General features: G+C 34.7%; 1 protein-coding gene across 2 annotated transcripts in view; it reads right to left on the reverse strand.

The window, feature by feature from the left end:
• Positions 1–1,904: 1,904 nt before the first annotated feature.
• SH3GLB1 (SH3 domain containing GRB2 like, endophilin B1) overlaps positions 1,905–21,454 on the reverse strand; it is a 35,559-nt gene continuing 16,009 nt past the window's right edge. Inside the window, exons 4-10 of one of the 2 annotated variants that reach the window (XM_047728562.1) lie at positions 20,614–20,747; positions 19,065–19,157; positions 13,463–13,486; positions 9,319–9,408; positions 8,824–8,924; positions 2,763–2,988; positions 1,905–2,375 (exon numbers count right to left, since the gene is read on the reverse strand). In XM_047728562.1, the coding sequence (XP_047584518.1) occupies positions 2,268–2,375; positions 2,763–2,988; positions 8,824–8,924; positions 9,319–9,408; positions 13,463–13,486; positions 19,065–19,157; positions 20,614–20,747 (776 nt within the window). In that variant the 3' untranslated portion in view covers positions 1,905–2,267. The remainder of the gene's footprint in view (positions 2,376–2,762; positions 2,989–8,823; positions 8,925–9,318; positions 9,409–13,462; positions 13,487–19,064; positions 19,158–20,613; positions 20,748–21,454) is intronic. The other variant, XM_047728563.1, reaches the window with a different exon arrangement.

Raw genomic sequence — 21,454 nt, forward strand, 5'->3', positions numbered from 1 at the left:
CTCCATGGGGAGTCTGCTTCTCTCTCTGACCTTCTCCTCGCTCATGCTCTCTCTCACTGTCTCTCTCTCAAATAAAAAAAAAAAAAAAAAAAAGCACAGGATGTGAGGAAGATTGGATTTGAACCTGCGACGATTTCACTCCAGTCCCCATACTTTCCCCCACTTTACTACTCTACTTCCCATAAGCCTAATTTATAGTTGCTGTTTGAGTTGACCTGGATTTTTTGTATGATCTTTTAAAACCTAAACCTGAACTCATGTCACATGAAAGACAGTACCCCAGGCTGGCTCTGGAACTTCCTTTCTAGGAAAATAAGCAGCTCACTCACTCACCTGGAGCTATAGCTAATTAACCAGCTTGAACAGCTTTTAGGGTTGAGTATGGTGATTCACGGTATGAATCAAAATGTCTTTGTACAATTAAAAAATTGCAGAGGAATGTGTCTCAGTACAGAAATAAGAGGGTAACAACTACTGTTGAAGTTTGGACTGTGAACTAAATTATTATCAACATGTTTACAAAGCTCTTACTAGGAGCTCTTAAACACATTTTTTTTTTTTTTAAAGATTTTATTCATTTGACAGAGAGAGATCACAAGTGGGCAGAGAGGCAAGCAGAGAGAGAGAGAGTGAGGAGGAAGCAGGCTCCCTGCAGAGCAGAGAGCCCGATGCGGGACTCGATTCCAGGACCCTGAGATCATGACCTGAGCTGAAGGCAGAGGCTTAACCACTGAGCCACCCAGGTGCCCCCTCTTAAACACATTTTAAAATACCTTTTTTGTGTTAAGTGTTCATCATTTTTTAAAGTACCAAAAAATATTTCAATACATTAACATTCTCTGAAGAAATCAACTACACTTTTGCACTTCATGTGTTAAGCCAGACTGAAATACTACTTGTAATTGTCAGAATATGCTACATTCTCTTTCCTCCAGGCCCTGCACATCTTTTTCCCTGTGCCTGGAACACTTCCTCTCCAAACCATCTCCTACTCCCCAAATCTGATTTAGGTGACTCCCAAAGTTCCCAAACACAGTACCCTGTATTTCTTCTATCATGACATGGATTCTGTTACATGGCAACTGTTTACTTTTCTGTATTTTCCACTGGTCTTTAAGGTTTGCCGGGGAAGGACTGTGCAGCTTAGTAGATCAGTATAGCGCCTGGCCCTCAACAATGAATGAATGAAAATGAATGCAGAAGTCCTAACATGGAAACAATCTGATTAACAGCTATGGTCCAAATAGCAATTTTTTGACGGCAAGTGTGGCACTAATGATTTCATTAGTGTGTTTCATAACCAGAGATCCTGATCAAGATAACCTAAGTTCATTAATAAACATTCAAAATTAGTAGGCTTAGAGTAACCAAAAATGTATTCTGTTTGTATACAAATTTTCTATGATGGGTGTAGTTGCACTAATCTATATTTTGATAAGGACTGTTGTTCCATAAGAACAAATTCTCTTTACTGAAGTATGTTCTTAACATATCTGATTCTGATTATGCATTACATTGTTCCAATTGAACAATCTTAAAAAAACACTGTTTAGCAAATTGAACTTGATCCAGATGTTTTAGAACCTTAGCTGAAAATATTCCAGAGTAATAATGCTTTTCAAGGACTAGTTTTTCTTAACTTTAGAAGAAATAATTTAGTAGTGTTTAATAAAAACCCCAAAACCCCCTAACCACTGAGATACAGTATTGAAATAATTCAATTTCTGTTGGAAAACAAGGTAAACATGGTATAATTGCATTTCTGTTTATGGAAACATTCAGAAATAATCTATTTTCCACAAAAGAGGATTATATCCTAGAGCTCTTTTTAAAACAACAGCTTAAAACAAATTTTAGTTTTATTCTTTGGCTATTAATTATACCTAATAAATGAGTCACTGATATCAATTCACAATAAATTTATTTTACATAAAAGAAAAAGCTTGCCATTAATGAAAAATTCAGTAGAAAACAGTTCTTCTGCTTTAAGTTGGAGCTCAAAAGTAGAAGCTGCTTATTAGTGAAACCTCAGTAGAAAGAGAATTTTGTAAGAAAACATTCTTGGCATGAAAGCACTAACATAAATTCTGTAATGAAATATGTACCATGCAATTTTATTGGCAGAAAGGCTGGCTTCTGGTGGCTGGTATTTTCTTTTCAGTCTCCTAAGAACATTAACATGGAAGATACTTAAACCTGCTTTATTTAGAGTTAATTGTATATAAATACTGGTGTCATGATGGGTAATCTTTCCATAGTCCACCTATTTAATTGAGCAGTTCTAAGTAGGTAATTGGCACCCTGCCCTTCTGATTTCCCCTTTCCCCCATTAGCCAGTCTGAATCCATTCCAACGACACTGAACACAGTGATCACCTACAAAATAAAATATTTCCAGTTATTAACTATGTTACAAAATAAGCAAATAGAAGAGTAATCAGATTTGTAATCTGTTTATTCATTACTAAAGTTCTTTAAACATTTTCCTCAATTTTGGGAAAAGATAAAGGATTTTATTAGAGGTAGTTTTAGAAATCTCCTAGTTACTTAGCAGTTAAAAGCTTTAAATATTTCTGTGATATTCTATTTTGTTAAAGAATAGTAAATTTTTTTTATAAAATGTTAATATAACCATCTTAAATCTATGAAAGTATTCACGATAAACTATTTCCAAAAAATTAATGCAGAATTTACACTTTACTATAATACTAGAAAATACGTCAATCTACGATACAGGTTTTCTTATACCCATATATTACTCACCTCATCTGCCAGAAGTGATAATTCACTACTGTTTGCAGCATCATAATCATACAGAACCCTGGCCTTCCTGCTGCCACTGCACTCCTTAAGGTCAATGAGGTTGGTAGGAGAGGCAATTACTAGGCCACTTGTTGAAGACAAGGCAGAAGAACCAATCACATTTGATGAAGCAGATGGCAAGGGTGCCACAGAAGTTTGATTGTTGTTACAGTAACTGGATGGAAAACTGTTGAAAAGAAAATGTCCAATAGACCAGTTACTAGAGCTTCTGAATACCACCACTTGGTGGCAGTATTTATTTTCTACCAACTTCCACTGGATAAAGATTTACAGATGTCAGTAATATTTTAATGACAAAGGTTGCTATCTAATTTATGCCTTTCCGGCCAGTTATACTATAGAAAATTCAGGTGTTTTCCAAATATAAGTCCTTCAAAGTTTTTTTTTTTTTTCAAAGCTCTCTTCACAATTATAAAGTTAAAAAAATGCCATTTTTTTCCTGAAAAAATTGAGTTTATCCTTAAAACACTTCCAAAAAACTTTCACTAGTATGTTTTATTAATCTTTTCCTGCCTTTAAGAGTTGTTAAACACAATGAAAAGCTACTTCTATATTAGATACTATCACAAGAGTGAAATTTTTCTCAAGTTAATTCTTTGAGAAATATTTCAACAGCCATACTTTTTTTATAAAACTGATCCAATCACATTTTTCTACTTATTCAAATGACAAATATTTATGGAGCATCCACATGTCCAGAACCACTACCACAAGCTGAAGATACTAAGAAGAAAAAATATCATTCCTTAGTGGGCATACAGACAGGTGACGACATGGGCATTCAAATATTATGCTACGACTAGTAGTTATCAAAATGAAGACTCAAAGTGAGAATAGGGCAAATTTCACAAGTTCATTCTGTCTTCTATTTTTTAGGGGGTAAAAATAAAAGTTTTATTAGAAATTAGTAAAATCTAGGGACGCCTGGGTGGCTCAGTTGGTTAAGCAGCTGCCTTCGGCTCAGGTCATGATCCCAGCGTCCTGGGATCGAGTCCCACATTGGGCTCCTTGCTTGGCGGGGAGCCTGCTTCTCCCTCTGCCTCTGCCTGCCATTCTGTCTGCCTGTGCTCACTCTCTCTCCCTCTCTCTCTGACAAATAAATAAAAATCTTAAAAAAAAAAAAAGAAATTAGTAAAATCTCTGTGATTGATGTGCTATAAATATATCTTAAAATTTAAAGATAATTAAAATTTTCATTCAATGTTTCTCCAATACTAAATGGAAAACAGCATAAAATGGCTGGCCTATATTCATTCTCACCCAACCATTTCTAAGGTTGAAAATTCATATTTAAATCTTAATAAATATAAAAAGACCTCATCTGGTAAGGTGGGTGAAATTGATCTCTCCATAAAATCCAATTTCCTTCATGACCACTGTGCCATCTGGAAATCACAGTCAGCCAGCAGCATAAAGAAAGTAGTTAAATTCTAGCAATTATCCCCTAACCTTTATTTTTTTTTTATAAAGATTTTATTTATTTATTTGACAGAGAGAGATCACAAGCAGACGGAGAGGCAGGCAGAGAGAGAGAGAGAGGGAAGCAGGCTCCCTGCTGAGCAGGGAGCCCGACGCGGGCCTCGATCCCAGGACCCCGAGATCATGACCTGAGCCGAAGGCAGCGGCTTAACCCACTGAGCCACCCAGGCGCCCTCCCCTAACCTTTATAATCAGCCAATGAGTTGTTTCCTTTTGAACTGAGTAGAAAAAGAACAATCACGAGACATCTAAGCTTTTGTGATCATCTGTCCTCTTACTACAGATGAGCTGTCTACACTTCTATGGTTAATTTCTTCACTTCTGCACAAAAATCTCACTTTCTTTTTCCTCTCGAGGACATCACACTAGCAATCTTCCTTTTCTTTCCCATGCTATCGTATTTCTCCATGTACTGTATCATTCTCACCGGCTTACAAATATGCTAATTTCTATCTTAAAAAATAAGAATCTGCTAGACAAACTTTCTCCTAGAGCTCCTGCTTCATTTTTCTGTTCCTCTTTACACTAGAACGCCTCTGAAAGACTTATCTAAATTCAACATCACAGTCCCTCTTCTGTTCTTTTACATTATAGACAAGCTTTTGCCTCCACTGTTCCGCTAGAACTACTCTTGTCGACGACAGCAATGACTCTGGTGTTCTAAATCCAGCAGTCTATTAATACACCTCATTTCACCTGGCCTATCTAGTGATCACAGTGGATCCCTTCCCTCCACTTTCCTCTACCTTCTTCACCCCACTTCCAGGTCACACTCTTGGTTTACATCTTACCTGTTACTCCATTCCACTGCTTCCTTAAGCTGTGCTGGGAGTGCTTCAAGGCTCAACCCTTAGCCCTCTTCTTTTCTCTACCTATACTTAGAGCCAGGCTTTCATTTGGTCTCAGATTTAAATACCCTTGATAAGCTGACCACTCTCTAATTTCTACCACTAATTTATCCTCCAAACTCAAAAGCTGCATATCCTACAACTGGGTATCTCCGTATCTCCACTTAGATGTCGGATAGGCATTTCAAACTTCACATGTCTAAAACTGGGCTTCTGGTGTAAACCTGGGGTGATACACCACCCAACCTGCTCCTCATGTGGCATTCCCTATTTTAACTAACTATAGCTCCATTCTTTTAGTTGTTCAGGCCAAGCACCTGCAGTAATCTGGACCCCTTTAAGCCCCATATAAATGAAGTCTGTCAGCAAATCCTGCTGGTTCAACCTTTAAAATACACCCAGGGTTTGACTGCTTCTACCATATCTACCACAATCACCCTGATCCAAGCCACTATCATCTCCTGAACGGATTGTAAGTTTTAAACAGGTCTGTTAGCTTCCACCCATGCCCCGTAACATTTACCTTTAACAAAGGAGCAAGAACAATCCTATCAAAGGTCAGTGTAAAACTCTCCAAGGGCTCCTCATGTCTGAGTAAAGGCCAAAGCCCTCTGTCTCCCAGCTTCCTGTTTCCTCAATTCATCTCCAGCCAAGCCCTCCTTACTGCTGCCTGAACATCACAACTATTTTCCTGCTGCAGGGCTTTTCTACTTACTATACACTCTCCTGGAGCACTTTCTCTCAGATGCCTGCCTGCCTGCTTTGCTTCCTCTCATCTTTCAAATCTGTCTTCCCTAAATAGTGTAAGCCTCTACTCCTAATCAAGAAGTATTTCCCTGCTTATTTTTCTTCACAGTATTTATCACCTTCTAATACACTATGCAAATCACATATTGATTTTCTACTTCCCTCTGCCCCCAAACAGAATGTAGGTTCAGTGAAAATAGGGATTTGGTCTGTTTTGTTTACATTGTATCCTTCCTGACTGGAATAGTGCATTTTTTAAAAATTAAAGCAAATATTTCTCTGACAAATTAACAGGGTTCTAATGACAAGAAACCCTAATTTCTAATTCAGATTTTACTCTGAAGTTAGGAACACCTTTCCTAGCATATCTTCCTCAGTGAACTGAGGAACTCAGCTGTGACTAAATATATACATTTCTGAAGATTAAAAAAAATAAGCTCTCATTCCCCACATATGTGGGGTTTTGAAAGTCTCTAACCATGGAATTTTACTTTCAAATTTATTAGTATAATTAGCCTTTGTTTACCACTGAGGTCTACCTATGTCAATTTTGAGGAATTAATGGTAAAAACAAAAACAAAGGGGCGCCTGCGTGGCTCAGTGGGTTAAAGCCTCTGCTTTCGGCTCAGGTCATGATCCCAGGGTCCTGGGATCGAGCCCCACATCGGGCTCTCTGCTCAGCAGGGATCCTGCTTCCCTTCCTCTCCCTGCCTGCCTCTCTGCCTACTTGTGATCTCTGTCTGTCAAATAAATAAATAAAATCTTTAAAAAAAACAAAAACAAAAAACCCCAACCAAACAACAAAACCCTGAAAGACCATTTTTACCTTATAAGAACTTTTACTGATATATTTTAAAAACTATAGACTTTTTGCCACTGTAGCTTGATATATTAAAACCTTCTAATTATTTAAAAGTAAAATACATTTACAAATTTTGTGACTTCTGCTTCCTCATCTGTAGAATACAGATACCAATACCTACCCTTACTAGTGTGAGGACTATCACATTACATATGAGGTGTCCAGAGGAGTGCCTGAGGACAACTGGAGCCCTTCCAACGACTACTACTACTACCAACACTACTATAACCATTAACATGACAATCTGGTTCTACTTTTCAGAAATAGCTTCTGAATTAGAGTGTAACTGGATGATTTGTCCAATACTGCATTTGAATATTTCTGTATACTCTCTTAAAAAGCCTAACTTGCAACATTAGGGACTTAAAAATTCCCCCCACACTCTATCATTGGTCCTCACCAGTAATCTAATTCTTTGTGGGTAGCGAGGTAAGCCAGACTTCTTCCCTAGAACAATAGTACCCATTTGAGTCTATAATGTTTGAGCTTATCCAGAAGTGCAATACTAGCATTTTGTTTGAATGGCAGAGTTCCAAGCATCTGTGTGGCTTTAAATGGAGTACAGGTATGAATGGTAACAACAGCGATCCCTTTGCTGCACTCCCCAAATAACAGGACAAGTGAAAAGGAAGTACTAAGGCTTCCTGGGCTTAAAATAGTTGTAATGAAGTGCAGATAAAGTAGTATTCTGCTTTCAGATACTGAATACCATTAACAAACTTCAAATATACAGAAGTATGAATCTTCTATAAATCTTATTGGAATAACCAGTGGTATCAGGCTATAATTAATCTTTAGGATCTAAAATTCGTTTTGTGGATGTGCCTAATTTTGTTCTAGGTCTAGTTTTAAAGGATTAATATGCAGAAAGGAACACCAAAGTGATTTTTAAAAAAACTTATTCCTTGAAAATAACTTCTCCTTATATTTCTCCTTAAATATTATATCACTCCCTTGCCTTAATGGCTCCTCACTATGTAAGTCTCAAACTCATCACTACTTACTTTACATGGCATTGGTGACATGACCCTGCTTCACTCTTGTAGTCTTATCTACCATTCCATTCTTAACTCAAACACTATGTATGCTCCATCCAGTACAAACTAGTGTCAGTTCCCTCAACTTGCCACTATCTCTTTTCTCTGGCCATTTCATATATGTGTTCTTCCTTTGTCTGGAAAATTTGTCCCGGCTACTTTTATCTAGATTATTCCCACTAGAATAATTTCATCTGTGAAATAATGTCAGACCCACCTGAGTCACAGCTAGAGGTCCTTCACAGAAACCTGGACTTCTACTTTCCACTTACTGCCTATCTGCCAATGGCCTATTATTTCTACCTAGACTTTAAATACCGAGGTATTTCTTTCTAGACCTAGCAGAGACCATGTTTGTCCTATAAATCGTTTTATTTCTAGTGTCTCCTTACAATGTGAGCTACATAATGGAAATCAATTTTGCCTGTTCTGTTTGCTGATATAATCCTAGAATACAGAACAGTGCCTGGTATATGACAGGTATTCAATAAACATCTGATGAATGAATGACCAGGCTATGTGTGTTTTGTGCTATCATTTTGCTTTAAAGTATATTAAAATATAATTTTTAATAATTACATCATGGGCTGGGCTTGAGGTCTTATAGACTATTCTAAAACTTTTTTTTTTAAATAGTGGACAGGTAAATAATGATTAAGTATAAATTAGTTTATCTCTAAGGGCAAATAAGTGTCAATGTAATCTCCCTCAACTAACTGGAAGGTATTTTAAGAGAGAAGTATACTTCAAACACTTAAGTTTTCTCTACATAGCACTAAAAAAGTATTCACCTAAACTATGTTCTCACCCCTGTTAAGTTTTTGGGTGCCAGAAGAGCACACAATGTTTTTGTTACCTCACGAGTCTGACAATTATTTTCCTTAAAATAAAATAAAACAAAACTGATTTTAAGTAAGCTAATAAAAGCCTTTAATTCTTCTAATCTTCACCTCCATTATTAGTTCATATGCAAAAATCTGAATTTCTTCTCTTATCAGGAGTTTCATGTGTGAAAAGGAAATTACAACCTTCCCAGTTGTTTCTGGAGGTCTAACATGTACTGGTAACACTGTGCATAGTAAGTCATCTGGGCTTCCACAAAGTCATTCAGACAGCGGAGATGATGGGCCTGTAAAGGAAAGTTACAGTTACCTCTTAGGTCTATAATCTACTTAAACGTGTTAAATTCCAAGGGGTAAACAGAGCACATATACTCAGGGAAAATCACCAGTATCTAGCATTCTACTACAAGGCTTATCAAGGCTGACCTCAGTTAATAGTGTAAGAACAAATTATGGCGCTAACAAAAACCAACAAATGGATTTGATGATGGTGGGAGAACTAGGCGATGAGGTGTAAACAAAAATTTAAAATATTTCTTTAAATATCTTGGAAAGTACTGCAATTTAAATTTCCTTGATAAATGACTGCAAAAGTTTTGAACTTCAGTTTTCCCCCTCACAGTGCCTTAGGATCATCAAAGTCTTCTGTTTCAAATGAATTCCCAGTGAATAAATACTCACATGCGTACTGCTGATTCCCTCTAGCAGAAGTCTTGTAATCTCTGCTTGACGATCAAATTCACTTTGAGTTATTCTCAATTCCTGTTCAGACTTAAATTGGAACACAGTTTTAGAATTTTATTTGAGGACTTAGTCCATTTTATGTACACTTGTTTAGAGAGTTTAAAAATCCCCCAAGTAAACCCTAAATGAGAAGCTGGCAATTCTCCGACTCTGCTGTGTTTAAATGTCCCTGTTTTCGATACCTTAGCTTTTCTACATTATCCAATTCCCTACCAGTACTTCACTCAAAAGAATCTATTAATGTCAAAGCTTAATGGCATATACATAAAAGCCTAGAAACACTACCATAAGACAGTCAATATGCTGTCATGACATTTTAAGAATATTGGTTTATATGTATAAAATAATATTTAAAAAAATTCTCCTGGGTGGCACAGATAGTAAGTGTCTGCCTTTAACTCAGGTCATGATCCCAGCATAGTCCATGTCTGGCTCCTGGCTCAGCAGGGAGTCTGCTTCTCCCTCTCCCTCTGCCTTCCCCCCTGCTCATGCACTCTCTTTATCTGTCTCAAATAAGTAAAATCCTTAAAAAAAAAATTGTTAAAAAAATTCTCAATTATCACTAGAGCTATTTTACTTTGAAGTTAAAGATAGTCTTTATTTTTTTATTTTTATTTTATTTTTTTGGCTTCTTTGTAAGACATATTCAACATATAATACTTTTTTAAAATTTAATTTTAAAATTTTTTTTTAAAAAGTCTTTAATCTCAAATGAAAAAAATTCAAAGTGAAGACATAGGATTTTAACCTCTTCTGTTTAGTTACCAAACATATTGTTTCTAGGCACACAGTTTTTAGCTTCTTTCAAAGGACTCTTTCTTGTATAAATGACTTTTCCAGTTTTCTTTTCAAACTTTATATAAAATGTGCCTTAAGTATCATTATTATATACAAGATATGCTAGGGTTTTTCTGCAAGTTATGGGGCACACCTTTAATGAGTGGTGTGCTGGGAGTGGGGTGAGTAAGTTCTACTGTGCTGATTTTCATGGTACAAATACTCCAACCACAGCTCGTTTTAAGCTACCAAAGTCATTGGTGAAGTCATTGACCTCAGATTTGGAAAAAGGTGTATATAATAGCACACCACTACCACTAGCTTTGGCCCTCTGATACAGGTTTAGTGCTGAGACAAAATAGTTCACTAAAAAATCAACGGGACCTAAAAATAATAAATACTGGCAAAAAAAAATCTTAAACCTTTAGCTTGGTTGGTGGTAAGTGAGGAAGAGAAAAATAAAATCTCACACTTGCGCAAAATAGTTAGCTTATCCCACACAGGGAATCATCAATGATGATAATGTCATTAATAACGCTCTCTTCTTCTACCTCTCCAGAATAAACAGCTCCTCCCACATCCAGGTAATTAAAATATTTCCAAGACTGTAGTAAGTATAAACATTAGGTCTAAGCATTTTCCTTGCATACCACATTTCCCTCTCCTTCACCTTTTGGTGGCAACAGTTAATCTAGCGAACCAGTCAAAAAGGAAGTAGCAGCAAAACAAATCATCGGTTGCTGTAGTCATTCTCATCCCACTGGCAACAGATCTGGGAGAGATGATTAGAAGTGACCACTAGATTGGATTTATGGATATAGGTTTGAATTACTCAACAATTCAAGATTAAATTTTACTTGACTGAAACCAGAATGCAAGGCTGAAGTACGCGTCATCTAGAAGAGAGTATGAAGTAGAAAATCAAGTCCCAGGAGAAGAAAAAAAATCAATGATCTTCCTAAGTAAAGTGTTAAGGAAAACCAATCACTTCAGTGTTACATTTGCTTTATTTACTCTTCTGCTTGGTTGAATAGGAAAAAGTTTTGATTAGTAGAAGTAACCATAGTAAACCAAAAATAAATGAACTTTAAAAGTAAACAAGCCTAGTTCCATTTGGGTCTCTATGAAAGTACAATTTGATTTAATGACCATTAGGAGAAATGGCAGAAAAGCCTTCGAAATGGCATTATTTCTGTATAAGGTGTAAGAAAATGAACTAGGTAACATATTAAGTGACGGGGAAGTTTGAGCATGAAGTGGAAAAAGTTATAAAATGATCTCAGAAAGTATAAGGGGTCAGTCTTCTGTGTTTGAGCAAAACATAAATAATTTAATTATGAAAAAAGGCACCGTATTACAAAGCCTAGGAAGTCAACCTTTGCACAACATACTTTGTATTTAGAAAAGGTAAATGACAGGAAGGAAATGAATCTCGCTTCCTGAACAAGTTTCAGTGTATGCCTGGGGTGGCTGTAGTCTAATCTCCCAAACCATCTCTACTTTTGACACACATAATGATCATAACTAATCTGAGAGGCAGATGTAACTGAAATAGGTTTGGCACAGTCAATTTACTTAGGAAGAGAATGATCCATATTAGAAAGACAGATAAAAAGGGTTTAAAGAAAGAATGAATTTTTATTTTTATTTTATTTTTATTCTGTCCTCCAGAAGATCTCATTTCCTGACTTAGTTTTATAGTTAAGACATAGAGTTCTAGTAAAGATACCTTCTCCTGCCAGAGTATATGACAGGAGAAGCTGGGTTAGGGAAGCAAGAATTCTTTGAAGCTGTAACATGGGAAAAGGGCAAGAATTTGTTGATCTGTGATACGAGGTCTGGGTCACTGTAAGTTAGAAATTTTGGTCATGCTTTTGAGGCATTTGCTGTGACAATCTTGTTCTGTCACCTATTTTTTTTTCTATAGGCCTAAATCTTAAAATATTCAAGGAATATGAAGTTTTAAAATTATAAAAATGGCAGAAGTGAGAAGTACAGAAGAAAAAAATCTTCCCAAATCCATTTTAATATATTCTTAAGTTTTACATTCAAAATGTAAATATTTGTTTCATGAGCTTCTTCCCATAATATCACATATTTCCTGAACTTACAGAGACTGAAGAATCAGAAATGTTTTGGTGTATCTACATGCTAATCAGAGAGGAAGAGACCCTGGTTTTATTGTTCAACCTATATTCTCTTCCATGATACTCTGTCCTCTTTTCAAGCTAGAGGTTCAGGAAAAAAATCAAAGGCCAATGGAGAACTATAACTAAGTTGATAAATGGATTCTACAAAGGGGGATGAGAGTGGGAGTCAACAACTTCACACTGGATTTCCAATTCATAGACTCAAACCCCCCACAATCTATGCACAGAATAGACCATATAGGTGGTAATCCTACAAAGTCAGAAAATAAAGAGTTAACATTTGGGGTGGGGGGAGGAAAGAAAAAGTCAGGGTCCACAATTATCACCTGCCCTCAATCTTAAGTACTGTCCTCATCTGGAGGTCAAATTTTGGTAGGCACAAACATGAGGAGTAAATAAAAAAATGCTTCTTAAGACTTCAAATAGCAGTTGAAACAAATCTACACTAATGTCATAATTTATTCCTTAAATTCTTGCTTAACTACTTTACATCCCATCCTAGGAAAGATTAGAAATGGTAACACAGAAAGAGGGACTACTAGTAGCAGTCACATGGACAGCTTCTAAGTGACAGTCTGACACTGAGGGAGGAGACAACATACTTCAAAAACAAACAACAGATCTAATTGTTACATGGTACAATAATGTACATTCATACCCTAACTGTAAGTAAAATTAAATATATGCTATTCTGTATTTAATGGAGCAGTAAAATATTATTTTACAAATCTTTTCAACTAAAGTGACAGAAGACTTAACTCTGGTACTGGAGAGAACAAGCTTCAGTTATCTAAGAAATTCATTTGTGTGACATACAATCACATATTCAACCACTGAATATATAAGACATGGTATAAACTGTATTTTACATAATTGTCATGTAAGTAAACCAAGTATGTAAACTGTCTCCTGGCAAGATTACTACTTAATGTAACACTGTATCAGAGCATGTGCAAAGCACATCTCTGTAACATTGTTCCATTGCTTTGTGGAGCTACTATTAGCCAAACAGTTCTGACCTTTCTATGATAATTTCCAGATTTTATAAGGTATAGTAGCAAAGACTATGACTGGCCCCATGGCTGCTGTCCAATAAGTACTTACTGAATGAATAACAACTGTTTCATAATTCTGTAGTTTAATAATTTACTTACTTTTGTCACTTCCTCTGCCCAAATCTAGCCAGCATTAAAAATCAGAGAAAAATAGAGCATGAAAGAAAGTTGAATTTAACATTTTCTACAACTTAGTATAGAAAAATGTAATTCTTTTAATTCAAAGGTATACTCTCCTTCTCCAGAATCACATTAACATAGTAGTAACTAAATCAGTACAGCTTAATGTACTGTGAAAGTATGCCTTCATATGTATCAATACTATTAGTTTTTGAATCTTATACTAATTTTATAAGTTACTAAGTAATAGTTTTCAAAAACTGGGAATATCTTAGTTGTAGTTCTCTCATCTGTAAAATGAAAGGTTTGGACTAAACAATTTTTAATTTCTCATTTAGGTCTAAAATTCTAGAATTTTAGGAAACTAAAATAAAGCAGGGATAAATAGACATTGATATAGCCACCAGAGGGGCACAATAAACTTGAGATATAATGAATTTAAAATGACCAGAATTAAACACATCTTATTATAAGTAGATGATATCAGTAGCAAAACAGATGCCTAATAAGTGAACGAAAGTCTTGTTAATTGTTTAGGATATTCTTACCTAAAATGAAACCTATGGTTTATATATGAAGTTACCAATGACTGAAATAGCTCACACATTTTCATTCACCTACAGCTAGGACAATGGAAATGAATGAATGCATTCTCTTGCTATCTAAGGAAAGCCTTAATTTAGCGAAGGCTTCAATAATTAGAGTAGTTTAGAACAACAAAAATGCATTTTAAGTATTCTGTATATAAACTTTCCTATTACATGAATTTTCCCCCTTTTAGCTCAATGCTAATGGAATAAAATCAATTAACTGTGAATTTATTATAACTACTGCAGATTTCATACCACTTCTATGAATGTAACGTATCTAGGAGTATAATGCCAAACACTACATGTATAAATCTTTATTGACTAAAGTTTATGAGTTTTTGGGCTATATTCAGATTTTACGAATTTCTATTTTGTTAAAAATTAAAAATTGCTAACATCGCAAAAACTTCCTCAAATCAAGCTCAATATATATATATTGGGTACTACAGAACAATTCTCATTTCTGATTCTTGCCCAAAGCTATCACTGTTCTGCAACTTTCTTAAGTAAATTAGTACCAAATAGGGAATTGGCCTTGCTACAACAGAAATATGGGGGGTGAGTATGTCTTGGCATGAAACTGCACAAGAAATTAATTCTATGTTGAGTTTGGGTGAATATTAAGGTAAACATCAAAGATACTGAAAAACAAAGTCAATCTGTAAACTTTACACTTTTCTCTAAGTAAATTTTGTTTTCTTTGCCAAAAGTGAAAATACAAAGTGCCAGTTAAATTAATGTCTTTCACTAGGATAAAAGGCACTATTTATATATAAATTTATTTTCTAAAATCTGAATTTGGCATAGCTAATATAGTTGGCAATTAGAACACAAAATTCTTTTCCTCAAGTTCCAATATTACTTCAGCTAATATTCTCTGTAATTTTTGTTGGACTAATGAATTCATGGCTTTGACTACGTTAGACTTTTACATGCAGATAATAGCAAGAGAAGGCACTTTACTCAAGATGTAGAAAACACAGTAGGCCAACAAACCTTCAGCCATTTTACATGCAGGAAGTTGAGCATGTAAGAGAAATTTACCATATTGTTATCTCCTTCAAGGCGAGCTGAGTTAAGTTGCTTAAGTGCATAGGTAAGAGACAAAGAACACATTATACCAATGAACACAGTGAAACAAGTTACTTCTTCACAATAAAGAACACACAAACAAGTATTAAGAAAGCTGATAAAATGGTTTTCTACTTAAAAAGAAAACTATGTTGTTCTATGGGATTTCACATTGTGGTGCCTATTCAACTTTTCCAAAAGACTCAGATTTTCAAAGACAAAAAACATGATGCTTGATTGATGCTTATTTTAAATTAGAATCATTTAGGAAAAATGCATCACTTTAAAAACTGCCAGTAACCTACAATTTTTATTAAATTTTCACCTATGAAAGCCCTTCTGCCTATCCACAATTCCCTAATCAAAGATCATTTCTATTTTATGAATGTATGATGCCTTCAACCATGTTCTCTCTCAGTCAGCCTCAGCCAGGTCTTGGCATACCCTGAAGAAATATGAAAGGTATGTCAATCCTTGTATTTTTAATAAGTTTTAAATTCTTGTATGTGTACTAATATTAAGGTTAAGTTATATGATGATGCTCAATTTATAGATTAAATATTTAGACATCTGTGGAAATGCTCAAGTGGGCAGAGGGACATTCACAATACTGTGTTACCTGAAGATGTATTTTCCACATTTGTATACCCAAAACTGAGGTCTAAACCTCTAAATATGAGAGAGAACTTTGAAACCAGATGATTTTTTTCTTCTCATTAACAAAAGTCTAAAATAATTTTTAAAAATTTATATAAGACTAAAGGAGGTTTAATGAATGTCAGTTCCTCATAATTTAAATGCAGAAATTTTGTCTTTGCTTCTTTGACAAATTCTACACTATTTTCAAAATTGTGTTTTTGTTCATTGTGAAACTTTCAAGTAGGTTTTCTTTCTGTTCAATTGGTGTATTTTTGAGAAATGCCTTTGATGTTGCCTTACCATTCTTCAACATGCTAACTAATAAAATACAAGCTAATAAAATAGTAATACTGGATACAGGCATAAATATTTTACTGACAGGGTTAAATCACCAAAAAGTTCAATCTAGTATACTAGATTGTGAACTGAGGGCAGTAGAGATTTTGCATTTATCTCTGAATTCCTCAGCAAAGTGCCTTGTACAAAATAAGCATTTGATAAATACAGATTTTAAAAAGAGGTCACAAGAAACTAGTAAACAAGTTAAAGAAAAAAAAAGTGCCGATACGCACAGGTCCCAAACTTTACTTGCAGAGAAATAACTATTCACAAAACAATCTAAGGCAATTTATAGAGTGAATTCAAAGGAATTCTGAAATTAGAGTAAGCTCTTCAAGCTGCCAACTAGGAATGAGGAAATGTGTCAAGAAAAAAAGCAAACACAAACTCCTAGTGGTTTCTATTTTTCTGTATTCTTCAAATAAACAGAAAAGAAATACAGAACCCCCCCCACCAGAGATCACAAAATAATAGGCATGCCTCAAGGATTTATGTAATAATAAAATAAGAGGACTTTTCTAAAGTATTTCAGACCTACTGCTATAAAGTTTGAAGAAAAATGGGTTGGTTATTTAGGGGAAAAGAACACAATTATAATCAGGAAATGTGAATTTCTGCCTAAACTAATATTCTAAATATTTGGCTATAGTTAAATTTGTTTTATGCAACATATAAATTCTAGGAAAAGCTGTGTATAAATGAAATTGCTCAATAAAGTTATTGGTATAATCTTTCATTTTTATTTTAAATGTAAATTCTCATGGAAAAAATTTGTCCTCAACAATACTTAGCACAAAAAAACTGTCAAGAAAAGATCTGGAGGGGCGCCTGGGTGGCTCAGTGGGTTAAGCCTCTGCCTTCGGCTCAGGTCATGGTCTTAGGGTCCTGGGATCGAGCCCTGAATCGGGCTCTCTGCTCAGCGGGGAGCCTGCTTCCCTTCCTCTCTCTCTCTCTACATGCCTCTCTGCCTACTTGTGATCTCTGTCAAATAAATAAAATCTTTAAAAAAAAAAAACCTTTATAAAAAAAAAAAGAAAAGATCTGGACATATCAAAAGGATCTTTCAAAATTTGTCTACTACTGATTCTTACACATTTTTATAGCAATGGAAAAATAATTTAGAATAACCAAAGGACCTTATAAGGTGTTAAATCTATAAATTTTCTGGAACTTTTCTAGGTAAAAAAGATTACATTATTCCGTAACAGTGCTTGTTAAAGAATTTTTTTTTTTTTTAAAGATTTTATTTATTTATTTGACAGAGAGAAATCACAAGTAGGCAGAAAGGCAGGCAGAGAGAGAGGAGGAAGCAGGCTCCCTGCTGAGCAGAAAGCCCGATGTGGGGCTTGAACCCAGGACCTGGGATCATGACCTGAGCCGAAGGCAGCAGCTTAACCCACTGAGCCACCCAGGCGCCCCTTGTTAAAGAAAATTTTGTACTGATACTTGATGACAGTATTCTCATTCCAAAATCATTATTGGGCGCATACAGGCATTTTGAATGAAGAGATTTTGACTTATTTCCAAATGATTCTTATTTATCTTAACATTTTTCCTGATTATGAAATTAGTATCTTAAAAATCAATTTCTATTTTACACATAAATCTACTATTAGCAACTAGAAACTAATTCTAATTTAGAGTCCTTTGCCACCCATAGTGTTCATTTTTAAAGTTCAGATTCTGTGGAAAGTCTGCTTTGGGAAGTTAGGGTGTTCTTGATGATGACATCATGATAAATCCTGAGGTGAAAAAGCCAGAGAATTTGGATTTAATGTCTTGTCAAAGCAAGCTCTCCTCCAGCAGTGACTAATACAGAATCTCCAAAAGGCTGTTTAGAAGAAAATATTTCTATAAGCAATTTATTCTGCTCATATAAAGTGTTAGGGTACTTTCACAAGATATCACTTTCCAATGCCAATTTTACCAGTTTAAAATTTCACTGTGAAACAAGTCTGAACCTCTTCTTTTCCCAAACAAGGGAGCCAAAGTTGTCTTCCACCAGCACTGTGGCGTATGTTCCTTAAGGCAATGATTCTTGATGATGACAGTGGTAGTGAGTTGGGAACAGAAGGCAGGGGGAATGTCAAGCTTCTTGACAAAATATATCTCTTAGTATAAATTAAGAATTAACTTGTTAGCCTCCTCTAATAAATTCAGACTTGTTTATATTGTACTATTTGATCAATGTCTTCAATCTTTGGAACGAAAATATAAACTGTATAAATAACAGATCAAATAAGTTTATAAATAAAACCTTTTAAGAAACTTATAAATACATAAATGTAAATCATTATATTATTATATTTAATATTTAACCAACTCCATTTAAAAAGATTATTCTGAGATTGATTTTATGAAATAAATATACCAGAAGTATATATCTGGTATATAAAAAATACACCAGAAGTTATGTATTCAAATGGGTTTCCTCCTCTTCAAAATAGTCACCTGTGTGTCCATGCTGCAACTATTTGAATTGTTTTGGAACTATTCTTGGTGACAATGCCTTTAATCAGTTTGACTCACATATGGAAAGGAAGTAAAGTTTAATTTTTAGGTCACACATGAGCAATCTCAAACTTGGTTCATTCTCATCTTAATTACTGTTTTTCTATTTCAAATATAATAAACCTATCTCCAAAAGAATATTTGCCATCATCACTGAGGATATTTAAAGAACGACAGAGCTTTAGGAGCTCTTATAACTTATTTTTTAGCAACAGGTGTATCACTGAAACAGTACTGCCTGTGGATATGACTACTTTGCGCGGATTCGGATGTATTGTTTTGAAAAGCTTGTTTAAACACAAAACAATATCCTAAAGTCATTATTATAGTCTTAGTAACAGACTGTAGCTTGCATGCTATAGGAGTAAAATATTTTACACATTTTAAATTTATCAACCCAAGATGTTTTCCTATGAAAAAACACTACTTACTGAAGCTCTAGTTTCTGCAGCTTTTGCCTTTTTTAGTCTGGTTTTTGCAGCATCCAAATCCAGTCTCTTATTTTGTAATAGTTTCCTCTCTTTCTATAAATATAGGAAAGAAAAAAATAAAGCCTAGTGATGTTAAAATCCAGTACAAGCATGCACATTTAAAGTATCATTCTCCATTAAATACATGAATCATCTGATAAACAAAGATCATTGATTACAAAATTGGCTATGAAGTGACGCTTGACTCTTTTTTCTTATGGTTTTCAATTTTAAAATAATGGAGACACTCTAGATGCCCAGGAAATCTGGGAAAGATGGCAGGTGATGGCACAAACAAAGGAATGCCAATTTTAATATTTTGCAGTTTTGCCATTTAGGGAATGTTTTGCTCAATCTTCTTGGTTGTCACAACTAGGGGTGGGAGATGTTACTAGGCAGAAGCTAGGATGCTTCTAAATATCTACAATGCAGTACAGCTCCTACAACAAAGAACTATTCTACCCAAAATGTCAGTAATGCGCAGGTTGATGAGCTGTTTCAAAGAGATTATCTAGGAAGTACCTATGGTAAAGGAGGTACGAGCCTAGGTTAAAGTTCCTTGACACCCCAAGTGATGTACAACAAGGACTGGGCAGGCTCCCTTAATGTGCCATAGCACTGAAAGCAACTCTGCTACTCCAAAGGAAATTTCAAATTTATAGAATGAATAATGAATAAATAGTGGTATCTTGGAATTCCTCATGGTAAATTCAACATAATAGGCAAGTTTATAAAAATTCACGGCTTGCTTTATTAATTCTCAGATTTCATATATCACATTTCATCCTACTGACAATCTAAGATCCTTTAAATCATATTTCAACTTGGTGGTTTTTCCTCTGTTCTCAGGCAAAATACTTTTTACCCAGAGACGAATTCATTGTAAACATACTGAGTTTCTAGAATATTTTATAATAAGGAATCTGCAAATTAAAGTTTAAAGTAGTATTCACAATAAAGAACAATCTTGCAAAAATCTTAGGAAAAAAAAAACCCACCTAGATCTTAGCTCTCCATTGCTGGAAAAACAAACTAAAAAATAGTATTAGGCTTGGGAAGGCTATTATTTATTTCTTCAGCAATAACACACAGCTGTGTGAAGAGAAGATAACAGACTTCTAGGGACGCAAACAACAGAAAGATAAACAGCGAGAGGTATAGTAACTAGGTTTTTGGCTCCCAGTTTAAATGAAAAACCAACATGGCTATACTATGGAGATATTTTGTGCCATATTTTTATAATCATCCCAGGAACTTCTCTACAAATTTTAGTGCTGGTAATGAACAACAACTGATGTAATCTCAATAACACTGCAGGGACACAAAGATGACATATATATTTTCAATAGTTCATTTTGGTTAGCTCTGTGTCCCACTGAATATGTACCTAGCTAGATTATTTAAATTTTCTACATCTACACAGTCAGTAGGAGGGCAAATTATTCATTAAAACTGTAGTAATATATATAAATTATTTTACTACAAAAAAAGGGAACATTTTCCAACTCACAGCAATTGTTTTGTAATCTCCTTCTATAAAGTTTCTTAAAGGAGTGAGAAAATTTAAAGCTGATGTTTGAATCAGCTCTCTGTCTGCTGTTCCAATTCGTTTTTGTGTTTCTCCACATTTAATAAGGGCATTACCTGCAAAGGAAAAAAGTGTTTTGTTTTGTTTTTTTACCATCTTCTGGTAATTTCAGAAAATAAAATCAGCAATCTGATCTGCTTTAAAGTTAGTTATCACTTGTTTACTTAAAAAAATTCAAGAGAATTAGCTGTCATTAGTTTTATTTTAAAAGTAAATTTAAGATTATAAATATCTGAATGAAAATGATAGATGTTCATGAAGTCCTTATCATATCATAGTTAAATGTACCAATTCAACCTATGGAACAAAGGAGGATAAATCATTAAAAAGTATTTATGATACAGCTCAAACAGTGGAGACACATTTAGAAAAGCATTATGCTAAAAAATTTTCATAAGTAGATCAAGTTAAAATTCGTCTATTATTTCTATAATATGCATGAGCCTCAAGCATCTTTAAATGATATTATATATTTGTATCTTAAGTTAAAGAAAAATCCACATTTTCCAACACATATACCTTAATGTTTAAATAGGACAAGTTCAATGCAAAACAGAGCAAAAAGGGGACAACAAGACCAAAGTTCTACTTCCAGTTCTATCTCTAAAAGCTTCAATTCTGTGGATCTTAAATCTTCCTTCCATGTTAGGATGAGATTAGATCTGATTGGCAAGGAAGATAAAATAACATAGTCATTAAGAGCTCCATGTCTGTTTACAGATCTCTCTTTGAATTACTAGCTGTATGATCACTGATAAATTAT

This window comes from Lutra lutra, chromosome 4 (genome assembly GCF_902655055.1).
Source record: "Lutra lutra chromosome 4, mLutLut1.2, whole genome shotgun sequence".
In the NCBI taxonomy this organism is placed as follows: Eukaryota; Metazoa; Chordata; class Mammalia; order Carnivora; family Mustelidae; genus Lutra; species Lutra lutra.